Source organism: Akebia trifoliata, chromosome 2 (genome assembly GCF_017979445.1).
Source record: "Akebia trifoliata isolate Shusen 1 chromosome 2, ASM1797944v1, whole genome shotgun sequence".
Taxonomy (NCBI): Eukaryota; Viridiplantae; Streptophyta; class Magnoliopsida; order Ranunculales; family Lardizabalaceae; genus Akebia; species Akebia trifoliata.
Window position 1 is genome coordinate 2,380,553 of NC_141376.1, and position 23,175 is coordinate 2,403,727.

Here is a 23,175-nt window from a genome sequence, read left to right on the forward strand (position 1 = left end):
TGTCCTGGAGTGACCTCAAGCTGGAACCTTGTATCACACTTCTTGACTTGAAAGTGGATAGGAATCATAGCTGCTTTTTCACTCTAAAAAGCATATACGGTTCATCCACTTTCACGTAAAGAAGTGCAATATGAGGCTTCAATCAGAGGTCACTTCAACATTACTCAATGAAACAATACCCCTCTAATTTTATTATATTTCTTGTTTCACATATTTCATCTCAAAGTTTTTTTAATAATATTTTTTTAATTTTATTATTTTTTCCTTTCTACCCCCTTAACCAGCAAAGAGGATGAGCCAGCCGTAGAACTATAGTAATTTATACAAAGCAGTTTTTCGAATTTTTTTTTTCAATAGAGACCTACTTTATTCTAAAATTATAAGTTTATAACTTGTTCTATTACTTCCTGAGGTGCCTCAACCTCCTTTAACCTTTTGGAAGTATGTCTCGAATACATTGAAAATAAAGAAGGAAACAACTTATTGAATTCTGAAATTCTTTTTAATGCACCTAACTTTTCCGTGGTTGCTTAACACCCCATTAGTAAAATATCTCTTGCTTAATGCCCTGTCATCCCTATTAAAAGACAAACTCAAACCATTGAGATTGTTGGTTGAAATCGTGGAGATCGAACGGTTAAATCGTCAATCTTGACTATTTGAATCACCAGTCTCAATGATTCATTGTTCCAAGTGTTGACATCTAAAATTATTATAGTTGGTCTCGATGGCCATACAAGGTTGATCTCAACGAATGGATGTTTCAATCGTCCACAGAAAAAATTGAAAGAGGATGGGGACATTAAGAAAGAAAAAGATTATCAACTGGACTGGACTAATAAGTTACCACCCAAAAGTTAAGGGGTATTTAGAAAGAAATCCTCCATCACATTTATTTAAAAAAATAAAAATAAAAGAAGCAACAACAATAGCATAAAAAACATAGTGCAATTTGGAAATTTATTGGGCCAAATTATATCAAGGGGCTGAAATCTTAAAATTTCAACAAGAAAGTGCGGATTTCCATAGGACCCAGCTCCACAATGAGTGTAGAATTATCGACAGGGCCACCTTTCATGGGGGCTGGCTGCTCTGCACTATCCCCTTCAATTTTCCATTTCATATTCTTCATCTCTGATTTATTTTGGTTTGTCGATAAGCTTGTCTCACTCACTTGCTTAATCTGCAGTACAGAACATAGTCAAAAAACTAAATAGAAGAAGAAAGGCAATCTATATTTCTGTTCATTTATTCCAGATGCACAAATCCGCGAACGCAGGAGATGCCCAGCATCGGGCATTATAGATGACATCTGGCACACATGAAGTGGGATCTCAAACTACAATTGGGTCTCACCCTGCTGAGTTAAAAATAATGCAAAGCCTCACAATGTTGACAGGCAATTTAAATTGGTTTATAGAACATAATCCAAGTTAAATTTACTATGCAATTAATGCAAAGAGTTCAATAACGTAAAAACCATATATTGAAGCTACATACCATTCGTTTTGCAAACATCTTTCTCAGTTCCACTTTAGCCATAGTCGAATACTCGGCATCTTCACCAACCTTGTACATCCACAGGAAGAAAATGGAATGAGAAGCCCTTGGGAGTTTGATCAGACAAAAATTTACTGTTTTATTTTACAATTAGTTATTCGATTATTAACTTTGGGATAAGGCTTTGATGATGACGATGAGTTATTCGAATATTAGTTTATTATTTCATATTCAAAGAAATTGGGCGATGTCTGAAACCCATCTCTTACTCAGGTTTCATACACATTGTCGAAATACTTTAAAAAGAAAATCTCACTTAAAACTCATGTGCTTTTATATTTTTGTTTACATGATTTTAATGTATATCAGCTAATCTAAATGCATATTTTCTACATTAACATACATCTTGAAGGACTCTTTAAATATAGTATCAGCATGTGGAATGAACAGTACTAACATGTAGATGTATAGGTAGGGGTGGCAATCTTAACATGATCTAGGAACAAGACACGAAATTAGTGGGTTTGGGACAAGCCTAATTGGGTTTAGGTCATAATAATGTCAACCTGTCTAACACGATTATTAAATGGGTCAAGTCCGGGTTAGGGGAGTCAACCCATTTTGACATGTTTAGTTATTTTGTCATTAACGTGTAATTTTAAAAGAGTGTTTTTATTATTTATTTATTTATTTTGTTATAGGTAGAGATATGTAGTTTTTGTACTAGGCTATGTACACATTCTTTTTCTTTATTTCTCCTCCCTTTAGTTGGTTGTGATACATTTTTTTGTGATAAAACTTAGTTTAGGTTTTGTGATACTTAATTTATGTTGGTAGATATTGGTTTATGATTGTGTGACTTTATTTTTAATAATGGTATCTTATTTTTGTGGTGGAAATGGAACTTATTTTTTACAATGAAGATTAGATTTTTATTAAACAAGTTATATATGGGTTGGGTCAGGAATAACTATTTATAAATGGGTTGGGTTTGGTAAATTTTCATGATACCCTTACCTCCACATGACATAACCCGACCCATTGCCAACCCTATGTATCGGCTTCAAGGGCATTAGTGTCTCCTTTGGTGCCGGACTACACAAGTGTTTTTGTCTTTGTATATGGATTTCAACACTTGTGTCTTTGTTACATAGATTTTAACAAATTACTTTCTGAGTATTCAAAAGTTCATTGTTCAAAAAATTATTTATTTCACTGAAAGAGGAAAAGTGAATTAAAACATGAGTAGGGGTATCTTTTACCTCATAAAGATGCGCCAATCGAAGAAGCACATTTCCATCCTCCAAATCCTGCAAAACCGAAGGAAAAAAAATACAGTTCGTAGGAAGGCAAAGTTTTCATCATCCACGCCATTTTAAACATAATAGTTCCTTGAGGCAAGATCACCTGAAGGGTAATCAATGCAATATTAGGAGGTAAACTATAATTTGGATCCATAGTGGTTGCATTTGTCACATAAGAAGCTTTCCAATTCCCCATTTCCTGTAAGATAAAATTGTTCCATCGGAATATTAAGAAGAGCTAAGAAATTTAATGCACATAATATTAACATTTTGCAAGCTATACCTCATGTGTGAAAGCTAAAACAAGAGGTGAATAAACTTGTTGGCCACTTGTCCGTCGCCAGCGTGCCCCAGTGCCTAGCTGATTGATGCTCATATAATAGTTTCCTCGAATCTGAATATCGTAGATTGAGGAGAAATTGAAAAACAGAAGATTCAGATGAACATACTTTTGGAAATTAAATCATCAAAGCATAACGGAGCATCAAATAACAGCTCCAATCTTTTGCAAATGTCTCTCGGCTCAGCAATTAAAAGAAAAGAACGAGTAAAAAGGCATAGAAAGTTGAAACCAAAATTACACAAAGTCTTGCTTGAAGAAACCTGGATTTCTTTCACACAGATTCCTTCATACAAACATTTCAGTTGTTCAATTTCTAGATATATCGAATATACAGATATTAGCTTTTTTCCAATTCACTAGTTTGTGTGTGGAGTGAATCCATAACATTGTCTTCTCAACACCATTATCAATGTTATCCTAGACAGGGATTGGATAATTGATGACTGCCATCATCTCATCTGTCAACAGATGACTTGATATATGATAGTTCATAGTTGTTGCCCCCACATCAATACTTACAGAGTTTAACATTCCATATGAATACAGCTTACCTAATTTGATCCAATGATACACCTCAATAATGAGAAACTCTTTAGATAGTCAGGATTTTTTGGTTTAACAATTTTTTTTTTATGTGCTTCAGCTTAATTTGTTTCAAAACTCTCCTATTATTAGACAGTTTTCCACAAAGTTATGACTATTCCACTGGACCCATTAGCCTCGACTCCACTTGTTTCCTTGTAAAACCATGACGACAATTTTATACATCTGGAACTCGTACCCAAAGTAGGAGTAATGGATCAATAATAGAGTCGTGTGAAGTTATGAACAAACTTCTTGAGCACACATCTAATAACATACATGCATATGACATGTATGCAAAACTAGCTTCTCATTACATCATTAATAGAAGAAATTTGATGGAAGAACCAATCTGGAACAGTACAACACATATAATACAGAGAAATCTTCTAGCATATTACTTCTTCCCCATTCACACCTTATTATTCAGGAAACTAACCGATATTATAGCAGAAAGAAAGACTGGATCCATTTGATTAATAAGCTTGCATCTTCTTCCATTCACCACACATTCCAAGGCTCCAGCAGCATTACTTAGCCAGATATTATAGACAAGAAAAACCAGAGCCATTTGGTTTACAAGTGTGCACCTTCTTACATTCCCCACACATTCCAAGGCTCCAAAAGGGCCTCAAAGAAAAAAGATATGGAAGCTTAGAAATTCTTTCTTCGGAAAATATTTCCTATGTTACCCACACTTGAGAAAGATAGTGCCCCAGCATGGCATGAATAGGAAATTTACACTTAAAGTATTGGACACGGATTAGCATCCATATTGTAATATCCGGTTATTTGGTGGGGGGGGGGAGGTGTTCAAAGCATGATAAATTTTAGTGTAATACCAACTTACCGTAAGCCCTTCACAAGTATCTTCTACGCACACAGTCTCATCAAGGGCTTCACCCACACCTCTAGAGTCATCAAAGATTGTTCGCCTTGTGTAGATCAAAAAGCTAATCAGTTTAAGATCTCTCTAACCAATTAGAATTTATGATGAAGAAGAAATCATGGTACCTAGGAGAACTAAAATCTCAACAACAGAGTGGTGTAAAATATTACCTATGAAGCATTAGCTCTAATTCTCCATCTTCAATGCTGGCACCTCCAGTGGCACGATCAACCAAAACTGAGAACTCTGATTTCTTATCCGATATAAAAATTCCAAGGTTAAGCTGAAAATTTACATAAGATAAACTTCTTAGAGCTCAAATTTATAGAATGTCATTAAATCATTATGTTAGCCATGAAAAAGGGCACCCAATTTTCGTACAAACCCACTCTTCACTAGCGAGCAGTGAGTGAAGGGAATAAACAAGGCCTTAAGAGTGTCCGAGTTGCCAGTTTGCCATGATGTACTCACATGTCAAACACATGCTCTCACACCTTCCTTTTTTTTTTAAACTCATGCCCTTTATTCCCAATGTTAGGGCCCAGATGGAAATCAAGTTGGACAATCCAACCGCACAATGAGTTGAACCATTGAGACCAACTTCACAACACAAAAATAAATAAAAAAAACAGTAAATTTAGACATTACTGACTTCATTGAAAAAATGACTTGAAATTGAAAAATCAGTACCAATTCAACTAAAGCTGTTACTACAGGTCAAATTTCATTTGGTGAATAATATCGGAATGGATAGAGTTTGATGACGACAATAAGTATTGTAGAAACAAATCACTTGTACAGTTGGATTCTTAAAATGATCTCTATGTGGCCCAGCCAAAGAAGTAAGAAATGGGTCCATGTCTTCATTGCAAAGGTTAAAGAAGAAAGAAAACGGTAAAAGAGTTTGGAGCAATATCACAAAGAGTGTTGAAGTGTCAAAAAAAAAAAAACCAATGTTTACTTTATGGTTCTAGGTGCAACATTAATAATATTAGTAAATTACTAAAGCAAAACACTAAACAGTGCAATGCAGACTATTTCAACTAAAATGGTCCATTGCCATGAATCATAATGCATCATTGGGTTCGAACCCACCTTCAAAGGCTAATTACTACATGACAGACATGGTCTAATCAGCCAAATGTCAACTTGATTGGATGATTTTAACCATCTTAATCATAGATTTATTTTTGAACTGTTCACATTTTTCTTGACCATCCAAAAGAATGGGATCAATTGCATAGTCATGGGATTGTTTTTAGATGTTAAGGCATGAGCCGAGGCATTGGAGCCTCAAGGCATAGGCCCTCACGAGCTTGCATTTTTTAAATATATAGATAATTAAATATAAAAATAAAAATTCAAATATCAGAGAAAATAAAGAGAAAAAACCTCAAAAAATGAATAAGAAAATCATGATAACTATTAATTTCACAATCCAAAGTCTAATATCCAAATCCAAATTCCAAACTCATCAAAACTGTTAAATTGTACCACGACTTTTCTAAGTTTTAATCTCTCAAGCAAGAACCAACCAATGTAATAACCACTCTTACAAGAAAAGTATAGTACCACTCTAAAACTAGAAGGAGAAGCGGGGCATAGATTCAACAAACAGAACAATAGAAAATAGGGAAGAAACAAAAACTAGTGGAAGAAGAACAAGAGATTATACATAAATTGAATGTTATACTGGGGGAACTTATATAATTATAAAGAATATAATATGGTGAAACTGCTAAAAGCGGGGAAAAAAGAAAAAATAAATGCACACATCCCCATGAGGTGTATGCCAATGAGCAAGGTTTTCCAATGAAAATTAGTAAAAAAAAATGTAAAGTTGATAAGCTTGAGGAGTCAGTAAAAGCAATGTTTTCCCAGCCAGGCCTGCTTGCACATACCCTAAGGATATGCCTTTTCAATGCCTCTCTGAGTAAGGCGTAAGCCTTTGGAGGGAAAAGATCACTTGCTTAAAGCCTTAACATGTATTATAAGAGCCTCACCTTGAGGCGAACCTCAATGCAATAGCCTCCAATCCCTTCAAAAACATTCTGACAATCCAATCAAATCAAATATTGTATTTGATAAATTTATAATGCAGGACCATTTCAACAAGGGTCCATCTGCATGTGCACTAGTACATGTCTGTTATTTATGTATACACCCATGTCTAAGTAGCAGAGCTTAGATTCTTACTAAAGTTGTTTACCGCCAGAAAAAAATATTGTAAGGTTTCAAAGAAGTAAGTAGACTTACTGGATAATAATTTCCTGCTACAGGTTGGTTAACTGAATAAGACCAGTCTGCTCTATAGTCTCGTACCTGTAAAGAATCATGGTTTCTGTATTTTGAATCAGGAAGTTAACTAAACAAACTTAGAAGCAGTGAAGTTTACCAAGTAATGGACAATACTGGTATGCATATTGGAAATTCATAAATAGTAAACAGGACATTCAGGTTTTGTGAAAATAATTCAGCGTGATTACAAACCCAACGTTCAGATGCGCAAATGACAAACACACATCCCAGCAAAAGGAATGTACAAGAAATTATGTATGTGTACTATGCATCATTCTTCTTGTCGTTGAGTGTTCTTTTCGCTTTCTTTTTCCAAAAACTTGGAGAAGAGGGGACAAAAAGGCACACATGCAAGACATACCCGTTTCAAAAAATCCCTCCCATTAGAATCTGTATAAAACGTCTTGTCTGTGGCCATATTTGCAGACATTCGCGTGATGATCTCCTTTCCAACACCATCATCTATAGGAATTGGACCAACCTTCATTCCAGAAAATTTCAGAACAACTCAGGTATAGAGAATTAAACTTGTAATTTACTTCCTGGTGCAGTGAATATAACATTTTGGCCAGCTGTTGGATCTTGTGATCATAAATAGTTAACTTGAGTTACATAGAATGGAAAGATGGAAATGAAGGTGAATAGACTCACGGTGAATTCAACCTCAGCATGTTCTTTGTCTTTGTAAAGTCTAGTCACCTGTAAAACGTTAATTACAGATGGGTTATGATTTATGACATAGTGCTTACTATCACCAAGCATCGACAAGATATCATACATAATTGTCTTAGGCATCTTTCTTTTCCTTCATTTAGCATCAAGACACATTTTCAATAACACTGCATATTTTTTATTGAATAAAGAATACTCATATATAAATTCTAGGAGCATAGAAGCCATTGCGCAGAATTGTGTTATATAAGCACATATTGTTTCATTTTTAAATGAGTGGTGTGCGGATTTAACAACCCTAAGCCAACACTATATTTCAAGGTTCAAATGTATTTAAATGCAACAATATAATGAAATGGGAGTGGTAACAAAATGAACCATGTCAGCCACAATCTTCTCAGAAAAGATATCCTATTATATAAAATAAAATAACCCCTCAATTATTATTATTTTTGCAGTAAAGATCTACTTTCTGTGCATGACCATTTTTTGCTGATGTCCTTGACTACTTTAAATAACTGACATCAAGGAGTGTAGGAAAGTAAGAGATATGTACTTCAAGTGATAAACCTGGGTGGAAATATCATTAATCCACCACATTCTACTAGACGGATTTGTTCGAGCAACCAGAATGGAGCCCAAAACCCCTAGTTTCTGAAATTTGCAGAGAAACTTTGGGCCATTTGGAAGGAAAGAAACCTTTGCAATTTCGACAGGTGGGAGCGGTCACTGCAGAAGATCATCATATGTATCTTCGGCTTCCTTTTCTTTTGGTGCAAAGTATTTAAATAATTCAAACGGTTTTTCTTTGAAGATTTTCTATTTAGATGGGATCATGTTTGTAATATTTGAGATTCATAGTAGGTGTAGGTCTATGTTTAGCCAGCTTTTTCATGAGTTCTTTTGTTGTTGTTACTTGTTTTTGGAGTGTTACTCTCCTCTGTATTGGTCATCTCAACCCCATATCTGTTTTCAATAAACTTTATTATACTTATCGGGAGGAAAAAAAAGCATGGAAGGAGGAGCACCCTTTAAGGCTACAACAGAACCCCACCCATAGTTAATAACCATCGGCTCATAGCAGAATTCCACCCTGTTGGAGTATCTGTGCAAATCATCAAAGAAAACAAGTACCCAGCCACAACCTTTTAGTTGTACTTCATTGCTAATCATTTGGAAACTACTTTTGCAAAAAAAAAAAATGTAAGTAATTTAGTAAATGAAGACGAATCAGTTGTCAAGCGATCTCCAGATTTTCTAGCCATCACAATCAGATGAATTGAACCTTAGGTTTGATTGAGATGATTTTGTGAGACCATGGATCCCAGCCCCACAAAAGAAACTGCAAAATTAGTGAACCCAGGCAGTGTGTGGGCCTAATTAGACGTAGCTCTTTTACTAAGTTTCAGGAATTAAATTATCAAGTGCTGAGTGCAGTACAGTCTAGAAGGAAAACTATAAAGAACCAAAAACTCTTGATATATAGTCAAACAAATAGTAGCAACAAAAAAACAAGTAGCAATTTTGAAATTTTCATTGTTTTCTACCCACAAACTAAATCATTCATATAGAGCAAAATAAATAACCTGATAGATCCATGAGTTGAACTTTTGATGAACTTCATCAACAAGTGGTCCCCGCATGATCTCCAAGGGTACCTGTAGTCAAAGGGAATACCAGCAAGTAAATACTAAAAAGAACCAAAAAAAAAAAAAAAAAAGACTAAGGAAATATAATCTCTTATTGCAGATTTTCAGGTAATGAAATATTTGTAACTGGTTGTGAAATGAAAGTACAAACAAACAGCTTACCGATCTTGAAACAGGCATTGGAGGGGAACCATTTGGTCGGAATATGTAAGCACCAGAAGCCTACAAGAATTATCATATGTGTGACATGCCAACAAACAGTTAAACCACATCAATTTGGTAACACAATTCCAACCTAACCATAAAGCTAATACATACTTGTGGATCCATGTCACCATTGCTTGAACCATACCACAGATAGCTTTGTTGTATCGGTATATCAACCTAATACATTGCAACAATCACTTCAAGATCATTCCAACTAGATTTTGAGTTATTTCCAGTTTAATTTTAACAGAGAAAGGAAAATTAAATAAAATTTAAAACAAACAACTTCAATTCCAAAAAGGAAAATCATTGTAATAGAATAACACCAATACAACTTAGAAGTTCTATTTTGTAAATCTAGCATCTCTCAAAAGCACAAAATACTATGTTATATTCTGTATTCAATTATTATTTTTGTTTAAAAAGAAAAATATAAAGATTAGGGAGAGTTTTGATAAGGTCCCATAAAGTCATTTTTGGGACCGTAATTACACAAGGATTACCGGCACTTGATTGCTATTCTTCTCCAAATAAAAACAAATTATATAAAATTGCCAAATTATTGAAAGCTAAGAGAATTTCTATTGATTGCAGATAAAAAGGCTAAATTCGGAGACAAATAAAAATGGAAATAATTTTCATTACAATGCTCGAGCCAAGATGGATCATCCACCCAAATCTCGGAATAAAAATCCGCCACGCCACCGCTCCGCGGTGACCTTGTGGTGCTCCACGATAATCCTGGGGAGATTAGCATTGAGATTCGTACTGAAGCTTCTAGACCCTTTGGCCGTTGTAATGATGGATCTATCTCGCATCAACTAAAGCAACTTTGACCCGAAACCCGAAAGAAATTCCATAAATAAAAGGGTTGTCTCAAGGAAAGGGGTCCCTTTCCCTTCTTCCTAATTTTGCTCTGTATTTTCTATTTTGTGAGAGAGAGAAAGTTCTTTTAGAGTGAGAGCTAAAAGAACCTTTTCTTCTCTTTTCTTCTTTATTCTTCTTATAACCTTAGTCTAGTTCTTAGTTTATTTTGAAGCTATGTAATGAAGGAGATTTAAGCTGATTTTTGGAATCAAAGAGAAACAAGAAACCTCCATTGTCTTCTCTACTTTGCTCTCTCTATTTTATCTTACTGCTATTTGTTCCTCGCGATGATCGGCAAGACTCTCTATAGAGAGGTCAATGAAGCCGGAGCGAGTTTATCTTAATGTTGTTGAATCAATTCTATTGCCTCTGTTTTAATGTACCTTTGTGAAGACTCTTAAGATTGGGATTATCCAATTTATATCTAGGGTTCTAACTTTGATGATTCATGCTTTAGATAAGATCAAGTTTAATCATGCTCAATGATAAACTCGAGATATAAATCTAATAATCCCACCTTGATTTAGGATTCACACATATTTTGGATTCAACTAAAAGAATTAACCGACTTATCCTCCGATCCACTAACAAGAGTTTTGTTGCGTGGATTGAGACCGAATTAGAATTGCTTAGAATTTTAAGATAGCTTGCAAAGGTTGATTTGATCTTTCTAATTTTTACATTGCTTTAGTTTCAATTCCTGCTTTAATTTCATTCTACTTCTTAGCTGCAATTTTTCTATACTCTGTTTTAATTTGGTTTTTAAAATCTATTTTGGTTTTAAATCAAAAAAAGATCTGAATCACTGTCATCACTGTGGAAAGAACTTTGCTCACCAAAGTTTAGTAGTATTTGTTCATTTTAATATCTGCAATCTACATACGAACAAGTTTCATATGCACAAGAAAATTCTGTATGCACCAGTTTTAGCTGGAGATTCTCAAGGGTTGCTAGTATCCCCAGGAAAAAGGAGACATACTTTCATGTCCCTACAAAGATACAAATAATTGAAGACATTAATGTTGCACACTAGTAAACCATAACTGAAGAACAATGTATCTCATAAGACATCTCAGTGTCAAAAAGCTTATTCAATGTTTTTAGCACCTAACATTTTCTTTATTACAAAAAATTAGTTTTGTTGATAGGTATTGAGCAATTGATTATTATTTCTGAGCAACATTTTTTTTCGTATTAATGAGTCTGTTTCTTCTCAAAATGAGAAACTCGAGTGGCATATAGTGTGAGTGGATTGCTTTCACAACCACTGTACTGCCCAACAATTGTGCTCGTCTTCGAAATTAAGCCCATTTAAACTTTCCATTACATATGAGCATTCTAATTTTTTAAAGAGAGCAGAATGGCTAGTCAAATCTATGGTCAACCAGAAGAGGTAACAAACATCTCCACCAGGAGCAGAAACCCCATTTTGATGGAACTGGGAGAACCATCCAGTTCAACTTGTGAAACACGAAAGTACAATCTGAACTGGATGATCTGATAACCATTACAGTGGGTAGTGCTTTAGGAAAACAAACACTTTACCACCTAAACGTGATCACGCAGCTAAATGGGAAAAAAAATTCTACATGAATAATAACATCCAATAGTAGGTACAAAAAGAACATAAGCAGGAAGAACTCACATGAAATTTGCTTCACCTTATATTGATCTAAAATCAATTATATAGAAAACTGCAGAAATAATACATCTTGATAGAACTACCTAATATGCTAACCTTTTTTCATTTCAGTTTGGTATCTTAATTGCCTACCTTTGGCAAGGAAATGTGGAATAACTCACCCCTGTCTTGGAATTAAACATCCGTTTAAGTTGTCCAGTTCTTGATGAAAAAGACATCTTCAAATCTCCTGGTCCAACCTCTACTGTATCATTTGGTGAAGCAGCCATCACAGGAAGATACTCACTTCTGTTTTGTCCTGCATTATTTTAGTGAGTAGCATCAGAGATAATATTACATAAAGTAGAAGAGAAAATTTTAAGTCATATTATTGTCCATGGTGCTTCAGTTCTGTATGGACAATGTTTTATTTATTTTGGTAGGTAGGACAGAATAGAACTCACAAAGATCATACCCACCTCGCATTTCCCTAGATAGAAACAACATGGCCGTTTCCCTCATGAAAAGAGGTGTAAATATGTATTTCTTGTGAATAAGGAACTCCCTCGCCAACTACCTCTACTTGAACTTTATACCGTTTTCCATCTATAAACATTATTTTGTTACTTAACAAAAGAAAGGAAAAGGAACTACCTTTCCCACCAGCTTTAGAAATGAAGTAAGTGTTCCATCCTATAGGCGGCACGGATGCTTGAAATAAAAGCAAATACTTTGGCGCATTTCTGGGTGACACTCCCATGTAGGCCTTGGTATAAAAGCTTCTTAAATTGCTTGTAGTATTATCCACCACCAAATATTGTGTCTCAATTGTGTTTCCATTAGAATCTTGTACAACAAGATCGGCATCATTGACCTAACAGAAAGCATCATTTTTAAAGGCGAGCAAAGAGCAAATATTCTATTAAATGGAGCAGATCCGAAAGGAAATACAAAAATATGGTTTCAAACAACATGAAATTAATTTTGCAGCAATTCAAAACCATGGTTTGAGGCCTAAACTTCAAATAAGAATTACTATGATGAATGACAAGAAGTCTCTAGGAGCTAGAGTCCTACCAACAAACAAAAGAATATACTCACCGGAATCCTAATTGTGTCAGAGCGACTCCACCCAAGAGGATTGTATGCAACTACAACCTGCAAAAGTAACAATTATAGTATAATGGATTAAAATTATTCATGCGTATCATTTACCTTGTAACAAACATAAAAGCAATGGAAATACATACTAAGCTCTTCCCTTCGGGAATTTCTTCCTCAGTTGGTGGGCAATAGCTTATATTGAGCAACTGACACTGTTTTTGGAAAAATAAAAAGAGAACAATATTAGACTTGAAAAAAATAACATAAACATTGGAAAGCATTTGACCAATAGTCAAAAAATACAAGAAGAAAATAAAAGAAATATTTCAATAATCTGGAAAAATCTGGTTTTAAAAAAAGGGATGGTAGTAAGTAGCCATGGAAGTTTTTTTGGGAAATTTAATATCCATAGATGATGTTCCCTATACTGGGCAAGTAAAGAATCAGGGTGCAGCCCAAATTTTCTATTTAAAAGTAGAAAAGATTTGAAGACCAGAAGAAGCGGAAGATTCATCATTACCACTGTCAATCCAGAATAGTACTAGGAGCTGTGCAACAAATGTGACAGCTATCAATAAACAGTTGCATCATATCTCTTGGATTATATTTAGCTTTTAAATACAACTCAAGAACTACAATCGCATCCTTCACACACTCAATGTAATAATTGTTGTAATGGTTCCTGCAGACCTAGGTGAATATTAGGACAAAACAAACCTATTGACATATGAAAACATCTTACCTGGCGAAATTTCATCGTAGGAGCTGCACATTGGTAGCCTAAACTTGAATTTGTTAGGCATGACAGAGCTAAGTTCACAACGGTTTCTGCCTGTAAAAAGCGATTCCAATTAAAAGAACATAAGTCAGAACAAGAAGTACAACACAAAAGGAATATATATATCAAGAAATTGAAGGAAGTGATCAGGAGTTAGCTATCAACCTCCGAAGCCCCAAGAGCAAGGCGTTTCATGTAGTCGTTTGTCGTATGTTGCTTTGCAGTGCCTGTGACAGCATCATGATGCTGCACAATTCCTAAGGCGTCTCCTAAACTAAAGGTGTGGGGACCAGAGGGCCTCCTTCCAGCCAGAAATTCAAGTTGTCTCGCTGCCTATTTTAGACAATAGAAGATTCTTTCAGGTATATTTGTGGTATGACTAAATGATAAAAACACGGGTAAGAATACTTGCAACAGGACAAGAGGACTGGAAGCAGTCATCCTCCAGGACACGACATGTCTTAAATCCAGTGGTCGGTATCCACCATGTGATGTGTTTATGATATTATGGATCAAAGTTGACCAGTCTGAGAACCATAAACTTCTGGTTTGCAGACTTTCTTCTTAATCATTAACCATACTTTCGACCATCCAATAACACGTATAATAATTTAGCCATAATTTTCTGACCATCCAAAAGCATATAATGATTGGATGGTGAGGATCGTCATGGAGCAAAAGAGCACCCAGGTAGAACCCATCAAATGGTGGGTCTTGACCATGATGCATGTGTACCGTGTATAAAACCAATGCCGTTAGAATGGCTTCTTCCTCCTTGCATCGGACTCTACATATTCTACAACAAATATTAACAAGAAAATGCTTGTATGATATCCCACCAAATAATATCCACTCAGCATACGGACATATTGCTTGAATGCTGCTCGACTTGTAAAAAACCCAGTCCAATAAGCATTAGCCCTATCTGCATACCTGAATGCATATTATAAATTAGATGAAGAAAACTATCCATGCCAAGTAATTACATCAAACAGGAACAGGTGATACTCACGGAAAATAGTCCTCAGTTTTCAGTGGCCATGATACATTTGCTGCATTTTTTGCATCAGTGTAGATCGATGGAGTAGAATACAGCGCATTCACTCGACCATCCTGTTGAACCAAACTCAGTGAAAATGCACATCAAATAACTAAAAAGCAGAATTTTTTCGTTTCTTTTTTAATTTCATGGTTACAAGGTGCAGTAGCTATTTCAAGCTAATAATGCATGTTTGCATAAAATACCAGGTATCCTAAGCTAGCACAAAAGAAAGAAAAATGCATTACCAAGAAGTCTAGTACCTAGAGAAAACAACAAAATAATAACCATGAAAATAACTACAAAGCAGTAGCCTGAGGAATTATAAACCAAATTCTGAAAGGCCAAAAATCTTTAGATGATTTAGAGAGCCGTAGAATAATTTAAATCAAATGTCACATTCAGACGACAAGTTATACTCACTCCAAATCCACATTCCAGGTCAGTAAGGAAGACCAACTGTTCCTTTCAGTGCTATCAATTATTGATTCCATGATTGGGACAGACATGTTGTGCATAAGCTTAGAAGCTAGTTGATAAATGGAATGCAATATCCACCTCAAACTATGTCAATTTGAAGCTCTTTCCCAAGTGAAGTTGCATTTGAGAACAAGTAACTTGCCAACTTACTGTTAAGTCTCCATGGACTGTTGGTTCAAAATCCAAGTACTTATGGTAACCTTCCTGAGTAACTTACTCAAGACAGCATCTAGGGTTGCTCTAATCAATCTATGAACTATCTTTCATTCGTAGCCAGTTGGACTAAAAAGTAAGAAATTGAACGGGAGAAGGGGTCAGGGACTCAAATGACCAATTTTTTACTAAGGGCTCATTGAACAAGGTCGATAAATAGCCTGTGGTTGGGGAAAAATCAGACTAAACAAGTTAAACAATCTTGCATAAACTTTTAAAGGGCCCTTAATTTTTATTTATCATGGCTCATCATCAAGGTCGCCGATTGTTCCCTTGAGTCATTAACTTCATTGTTGCAATTGATGATTATTACAGTGACTAAATCTTCAATAGCAGGAATCTTCTACTCGATATGCAGTTCCTGCTCCCGCTTCTGGTCATAAAATATTTAATTTCTGGTTTTCGAAGGCACTCCTTCCCAACACGTCCCAGTTACTATGGACTGATCCTGGAGATTCCATCATGGATGAACCTAGTAATGTCAATATAAGTCGTGTATGCGTGTTAGTACGTATTTTTTGCCAAAAAGCAACTTACTTTCCATGTATTTCAACAAATCAAATCAAACCGATATAGAATACCACAAATTATTTTTACCAGGATGGTCCTTGCTGAACCAGGACTATGCAAGTACAAGACAGAAATGATGAAGGAATTCATAAATGGAGTTGAAACTATCATACAGATATTAGTTCCAAACTTCCAATAGTGAAGTGATCAACTACTATGTAAATAGCAACAAATCGAATTGATCGTAGCTTCTCTGAAGTTTCAAATAAGAGAAGATATGCAAAGTTCTATAAAAATATGTGATAAGATTAAAACTTGCGAAATTGAATACTTCCCATGGACTATACCTTGTTAACATAATGGATTAACTTGTCCATTTGTTTGAACCAAGATTCAGCATATTGATACTGAAAATCATCACCCATTGTCCACATGATATGATTGGTACGTGTCACGTTTGCCTATTAACCAAGAGTGGAACAGATTATCAAAAACCACGTGCACACAACTTTACGTACAGGTAGATAAAGGTAATTAGCTACACTATACTCTTATGAAAGTCATTGGAATATCTGCTATGGGGGGATTAAGAAGTGAAGGCTTACTTGAGTCATAGCAGCATCAATGAAATCATTTACACGTTGTTCAACGTTGTAGTCGTATAGAAGAGGACTATCCTGCAATTCTAGCATGTAACTGATGAGGTGACTCAAAACCAAGTACAAGAAGACACACTCTTGTCCAAAGTTGGTACCTGGACAGGTGAAGAGTCATCATTCACTTCAAAATGGAAACCAGTAGGGGGGCCGTAATGAATGGGAAAGGCATTGGTAAAAATCTGCATTATGGTACAAACTTGTCAGAAAAACAAAGCACTTGAAAAAAAAAAAATCAGAAACAGAAAGAATTTAAGTTCCTAACTTGAGAAGAGGAACCAAAAGTCTTGGACCCACGCCAGATAACTTCAAGAGATTTATCCTCCTTGCGTTTTTCTCTGTCCTGGTAATCAATTCTCGCGAAATGTAGAGAATCGAAACCAAGCTACAAGGATAACATAGCCAACATGTCAATAATCAAGATACAATACAAATATATAACAAGGGTATTCCATTTTCTAAGGATTTGTTGTTGGACACATGTGTCGAACAGATAACACCACATTTAAGCCTACAAATCTTTAATTTATTCAAATTATTGTTTTCCTCTATTATGTGCATATTGTTTATAACTTGATATGATATTAAAGCACATAAGTCTGTCACCCATAAAAAAAATGCACATAAGCGTGTCTAAGCACAAAGTTCCTACATTTTTAAGCTTAACATGAAATTGAGTACAATAAAGTGTATCTCTCAACATATGAAATGAACTGTATGGATGTGTTCGTATATCAAGTTTGTGGAGGTCAGTGTGTTTGACACTTCGTACCCATGTAGAACATCAACACACGAGTCCTAGTCTTTATACAACTAAAATGAACTTATAAAAATCCCCTGCAAGTATCAATTTTTTCAAAACTATTGAAATGGATGCCAATAATGGTATTTACGAAGTTATGAGAAACAGAGAAAATATCGATTTTTTTTAAATAATGACAATATGTATTTTTCCACAGAAATGTGGAAACTTGAGAAGTGTACTAGGTTCAAACCCCATTGAACCTAACTTCACTTGCTAACCACTAACCCATTACCTCTCAAAGAAAAAAGTCTGTGCAGGAATCTATTTGTAAAATAAAACTACTTGAAACGTTATTAAATTATAGTTATTTCGATTCCCCAAACCCAATAAAAGTGATGAGTTTAAATAACATATATATTAAATTATTTCACCTTCAATCTTCCAAGAACATTCTATAGCCATTGCAAGAAAAGTTTACACAACAAAATGGCAATACATACTCCTTTGGTTATCAATACCAGGCTTTACACAAAAGTGAAATTATCTGGTTGTTCAATAAAGCCTAACATATTGATTGACCAAAAAGAAAAAATTCTCCAATGAAATATTGTTGCATTCACTACATGTAAGATCATTGTGAAAATACTGATAAAAAAAGATCATAGTGAAAATTGTGTTACCTCAGCCCCAAATAGGTAAGCTTGCACCGCAGAGTGTCCAAAGGGATCAATCTGCCATCCAGCACGAGGAACCTTGTTAAATTGTTCCTTTATCATGCGATGACCTAGAGTTGTTTGGTCAATCATATCTATGTAATGGCATGTTGCTTCATCATGCATACACCAGCCACCATTTCTGAACCAAAATTAGCAAATAACTATTACTATATGAAATTGCATTTTCCAACATGAAACCACAGTTATAAGAGACATACATGAACTCTAACTGGCCTGAATCAACTAGTTTCCTCACTTCTTCCTGTGTTTCCACACCTTGCTCTGCCCACCATCGTTGGAAAAAAGCCTACTAGCCACATTAGAATGTATCAGTGAATGTGAACTAATTTCCACATTATAAAGCATTAGTGAATGTGAACCAATTTCTTGCTCAAGAAATCGAGATGTAGTGTATAGAATATAGACAGCTACCAGAGGAATCTAATATGATGCTTAAGCCCACTAATAGTCATGTTCGTATAGTTTGTCGCACATCCACACAAAATTCTCATTGTTAGTGACGTAATTTTCTACAATCCGGCTTAATTTATCGATAAAGTTTCTTTACATAGATTCAAGGAAGAACTTTCCCTAGCTTTTCATTTGGGTTAAGTTTATTACTTTTTTTCAAAGGCGTGTGTCAAAGGGGCCTAGCAATTTTGCTAGAGCACCAACGCCATAGCCAAAGTTTTTTGTCCTATATCATCCTCACCAAAAATCGGCCAATTCCGAACCCCATCAAAAGTGGTTTACAAAAAAATGAACGGTCCACAATTCTTCAACTTGTTTTGATGGGGTCAAAAGCTTCAAAATGGGCTGATTTTTGGTGAGGATGATCTCATCACCATAGAGACCATCCTCACCAAAAATCAGCCTATTTCGAAACTTTTAATCCATAAGACAAAAACATTGGTGTATGGTGTGGGCGCCATTACTAAGGACTGAGGTGCCTATAAAAGTACCCTTTTTCAAATACATTGCCATGTTCATTAAGAATGCATTGTTTATCACTTCAACCAAGCCAAGTAAAAGGATAATTATAAAAGCACCCCACGAATTAATAAGGGCAACCCACACCATAGCCAAATTATTTTGTCTTATATGGGTTAAAACTTTGGGAATGAGCTGATTTTGGGTGAGGATGACCTCTACGATGAGGAGATCATCATCACCAAAAATCAGCCCATTTCGAAACTTCTAACCCCATCAAAACAAGTTCAAGAACCGTAAATCATCCATATTTTTTGTAAACCAGTTTTGATGGGGTCAGAAGTTTCGGAATGGGCTAGTGTGGGTTGCCCTTATTAATTCGTGGGGTGATTTTATAAGTACCCCAAATCAAATATTTTCATTTATTTGAAATGAACTTGTAGTAATCAACGTTACCAATGGGACAAACAAAAAAATAAACAAGAATCAAAACTTGGCAATACACCACATTTTACCTGCTCAGCAAAAATAAACTTCCTATTAGGATCGCGAAGCAACGAGTCAACCACCGAATCGAGTACATTCCTAACGCATGCACCCTAGAAGACCAACAATCAAGATTACTAAAAAAAATCAAAATTCACATTCTCCTCCAAAAGCCAAAAGCCAAAAGCCATCAAAATCAATAATTAACAAATCTGATTGACTTGTTATAACCTGGATACTGTTATTCGATCCAACGTAGTACTGATCTATAGTTTTCAACCATCCAACATCATCATGCGAATGTGGAACTAAATGAACATTTAATTTCCCTTCCACAATGCCAGCACCAGTGTTATACTTGACATGACCACCATTAACAACCACAGAAGCACAAAGAAGAGCAAAAGCGCAGCGAAGAATGGATGCCGACACTGCGGCCTCTAATCTCGACATTCTCAAAACCTAATTGTCCTAACTTAGTTCTTCGTCGATCGAATTTAAAGTGCAAGCAGATTTTTTTTTTTTTTAAATAATTAAGAGACAGTGGTAGATGGCGAGTGCTGACAAAGCAGCCTCGATATCTCCTTTGGCTTTTGCCAGCCGGCCTGTTGATAGAGTTGAATTTACTGTTATGGCTTTTTACTGGTTCGAAATGACAGGTTTTGCTGGTTTGACTGAAGTACGCCATTAAAAGAAAGCCAAGAGAATGACTTTCCAGAAAGAAAGAAAGCCAAGAGTATTCGATGAGTGGAGTGACTGTTGTTAGCATAAACTCTGCTCATGTACAAATGACATATATTCTGCTGTGAGTTAATGTGCTAAGCTGACGCCACGTGGGTTGAAAAAAATTACTTAGAAAGAAACCCTTTCCTTACTAATATAAGAGAGAAAAAAAAACCTTCATAAGTCTCATCCACCCTCAAAAAAGACCTCTACGTATGTAAAATAAGACCTCGAGATTTATTATGAATCTCAATTACTTATTTTATGCATATGAAGGTTTTTTAATGGTGGATGAATTGGTCAAAACTTTTGTGAGAATATTTTTTTCATTGAAATATGAGATATAAGATAGAGCTATTTGATGTGTTTTCTTGTGCCAGAATGCACTAGAAATATGTGAGCAGTAAATTTTTATTAATTGTTCTTTAAAAAAAATTTCTTTATTAGTAATTTTAGAAAAATAATGTCTTGTTTTATTTTTTGAATATTTTTTTCTTGATTAACAAAATCAAGTTGGTTTTCTTTTAATTGAATCAAATTTATTCAAAAATCAACTTGTCCAAACGATAGGGGAGATATGAAGTTAAAGAGGACTTCATGAACTCCTATTTTACAGAGGATTCCCTCTAGTGTCATCATAAATGGTTGGATTTTATTAAGAAAATAATTTCCTGATATTGCTTCTTGTTGTAATGTTGGTACAACAATAACAGGAACAGGAAGGTAGATATTTTATTTGCAAACAAAGGAGTTTGTTAATTTATATTTAATATAAATATTTTTAACATTAGCTACTATTAAAGACGTTTGTATTGGTTCGCAATAAGATAGAGATATTAATCTTTCTTTTATATAGTTTATGTTTGCTCATGAGTCAATAAGATTAATAAATTTTTTTAGTTTTTATCGTGATTAAAGTATACCATTTTTATAAGTGTATTGAATTATGACATCAAAAAATTGATTTGTTTGTTCTTTAGTGTCTGAAAATTTGTCTGAAGCAACTTGAGGATTTGATGACAGTTGTAATTCCGCTACTTGTTCTTTTAGAATTTTAATTTATTCTTTTAATTTATTAATTTGTTATTGTAAATTTGAAAGGTCATAAAAGAAATAGTTTCTTTTGTATAAATTTTATTTACTTTTGAGTAAACATCTTTCAAATAATACATTGGAGTTGAAGTAGAAGGGTTAAGAATTTTTTCTGTTGAAAATTTATTATTTTGGTTTTGATTTTTCATATTTTATAATATTTGTATTAAATGTTGATTATGTTGGTCTTTGTCAAGAATTTCATTGAATAAAATTTTCATTTTAGGTTGAAACATTTAATTGAAGCATATTTATTGAAGAATATGTAAAAGAAAATGAGTCAAAATGTCAAGGATATTCACAATTATCTTATATGGAAGAATGAGCTTATTCAGAAAATGAAGACATATGTAATTCATTTACTTTAAAAAAGAAAAAAAAATTAGATGACATATGTTTGCGATATGGCCAAGTTATTCACATTTATAGCAAATAATTTGTTTAAATTCTTTTTCTATTTTTTACTCTAGGATCTGAATTGATTTTTCTTTTTTAGAATTTTCTTTGAAATTTTGAAGGATAATATGTTGATTTTTTTTTGAAATTTATTGATTTCTTTAAGTCTCCTGTTTGTTTTTTGCAGAGGGTGCTTTAAACATTCTTTTTCCAATTTGGTAGCAAAAGTCTCATAATTCTTTTTTAGATTTTTTGATTTTCTATTTGTTTTTTAAGTTTTAATTCCGAGTAAAATTTTAATCCTACCATATTGATTCTTTGTATAAGCATTCCAAAAGAGAATTGATAATAATTTATACTATCTGAATCGCCTGTAAGATTTTTTCGTACTTTATCAGTGAATAATTTTGGTAATCTAGTTACAAATTTTTCTTTCTAGAATACATCATTGCATCCAGAATTTAGTGAATAAAGTTTAAATAGGTATACGTTTTTATACCGTCTAAAATCGGTTAGTATAAGGCATTTTAGATTCATTAAGATTTCACAGTCCTTTTGTCCCATTTCATCTAGTCTTTCATTAAAATGGAGGAAGATATTTGATATAAGAATAATAAAGAGGTATGGTATTTCTTTTCCTTTATCATCTAGTTCGGGTTTGCCATCTTTTTTTAATTTGACATGATTTTACGTCGTCTCTATCTTCTTGACTTAGCATATTATGCCACCATTCATAGAGTTGGCCAGTAAAACCACTAGCAATGGTTTTTGCTATATGTTTTTCTGATAGATTGTAATGAGTACAGGCGTTTCCAAATACTGTTATTTGAGAAAGTGTATTCAATATTTGATAGTCAGTATATCTATCAATATTCTATTCATATATTTTGTTACCATTATAATACTTTCTTGGGTTTACTTTTTCTTCAAATTAAAGATTAACAGGTGTTGATCTTCTATAATATTGTATTGTTTTTTAATTGTAATTTAGTCTCGAATAGTTTGATTTAGTGTATTTGGATTTTTTAAACTTATTTATTTGAAAGATTTCTTTATTGTCATCAATGAATTGTGATTCTAAGTTTTTTTACTTGTTAAAGGAGAATCAAAAAAAATTTCTTCTTCTTTTGATTATTTGTTTGCTTGTTCTAATAAAACATTTATTTTTAAATTTCCTTGAATCCTTTTTATTACTTTATTCAAAAAAGATGTGAAGGTTTCTATTAGTGTTAGTCTTTCATGAAGGTGAAATGAATTTTTATCCTTTGATTGTATTGTTGGCGTTTGTCCTGTGATATTAGTTTTAGACTTATTGGATAATGATCCTATCTCTTGGCCTAGTTGGTGAAGATAAGTACTTATTCTATTAGGTGAG

At 34.2% G+C, this 23,175-nt stretch overlaps 1 protein-coding gene across 1 annotated transcript; it reads right to left on the minus strand.

Moving 5' to 3' along the window:
* Positions 1–802: 802 nt before the first annotated feature.
* Positions 803–20,224, minus strand: LOC147408736 (Glycosyl hydrolase family 38 protein). The gene is made up of 29 exons (XM_086421340.1): positions 19,821–20,224; positions 19,619–19,702; positions 18,392–18,480; positions 18,138–18,312; positions 16,978–17,097; positions 16,811–16,894; positions 16,662–16,733; positions 16,404–16,517; positions 14,827–14,927; positions 14,654–14,747; positions 13,980–14,147; positions 13,779–13,868; positions 13,183–13,248; positions 13,034–13,090; positions 12,587–12,806; positions 12,115–12,251; positions 9,556–9,621; positions 9,400–9,459; positions 9,175–9,246; positions 7,568–7,615; positions 7,278–7,397; positions 6,875–6,940; positions 4,789–4,901; positions 4,580–4,664; positions 3,088–3,198; positions 2,908–3,003; positions 2,763–2,810; positions 1,501–1,569; positions 803–1,183 (listed from the first exon to the last, which is right to left on the minus strand). The coding sequence occupies exons 1-29, from the start codon at positions 20,040–20,042 to the stop codon at positions 995–997; spliced, it is 3,036 nt and encodes a 1,011-aa protein (XP_086277466.1). The 5' UTR covers positions 20,043–20,224; the 3' UTR covers positions 803–994.
* Between the last annotated feature and the right edge of the window lie 2,951 nt (positions 20,225–23,175).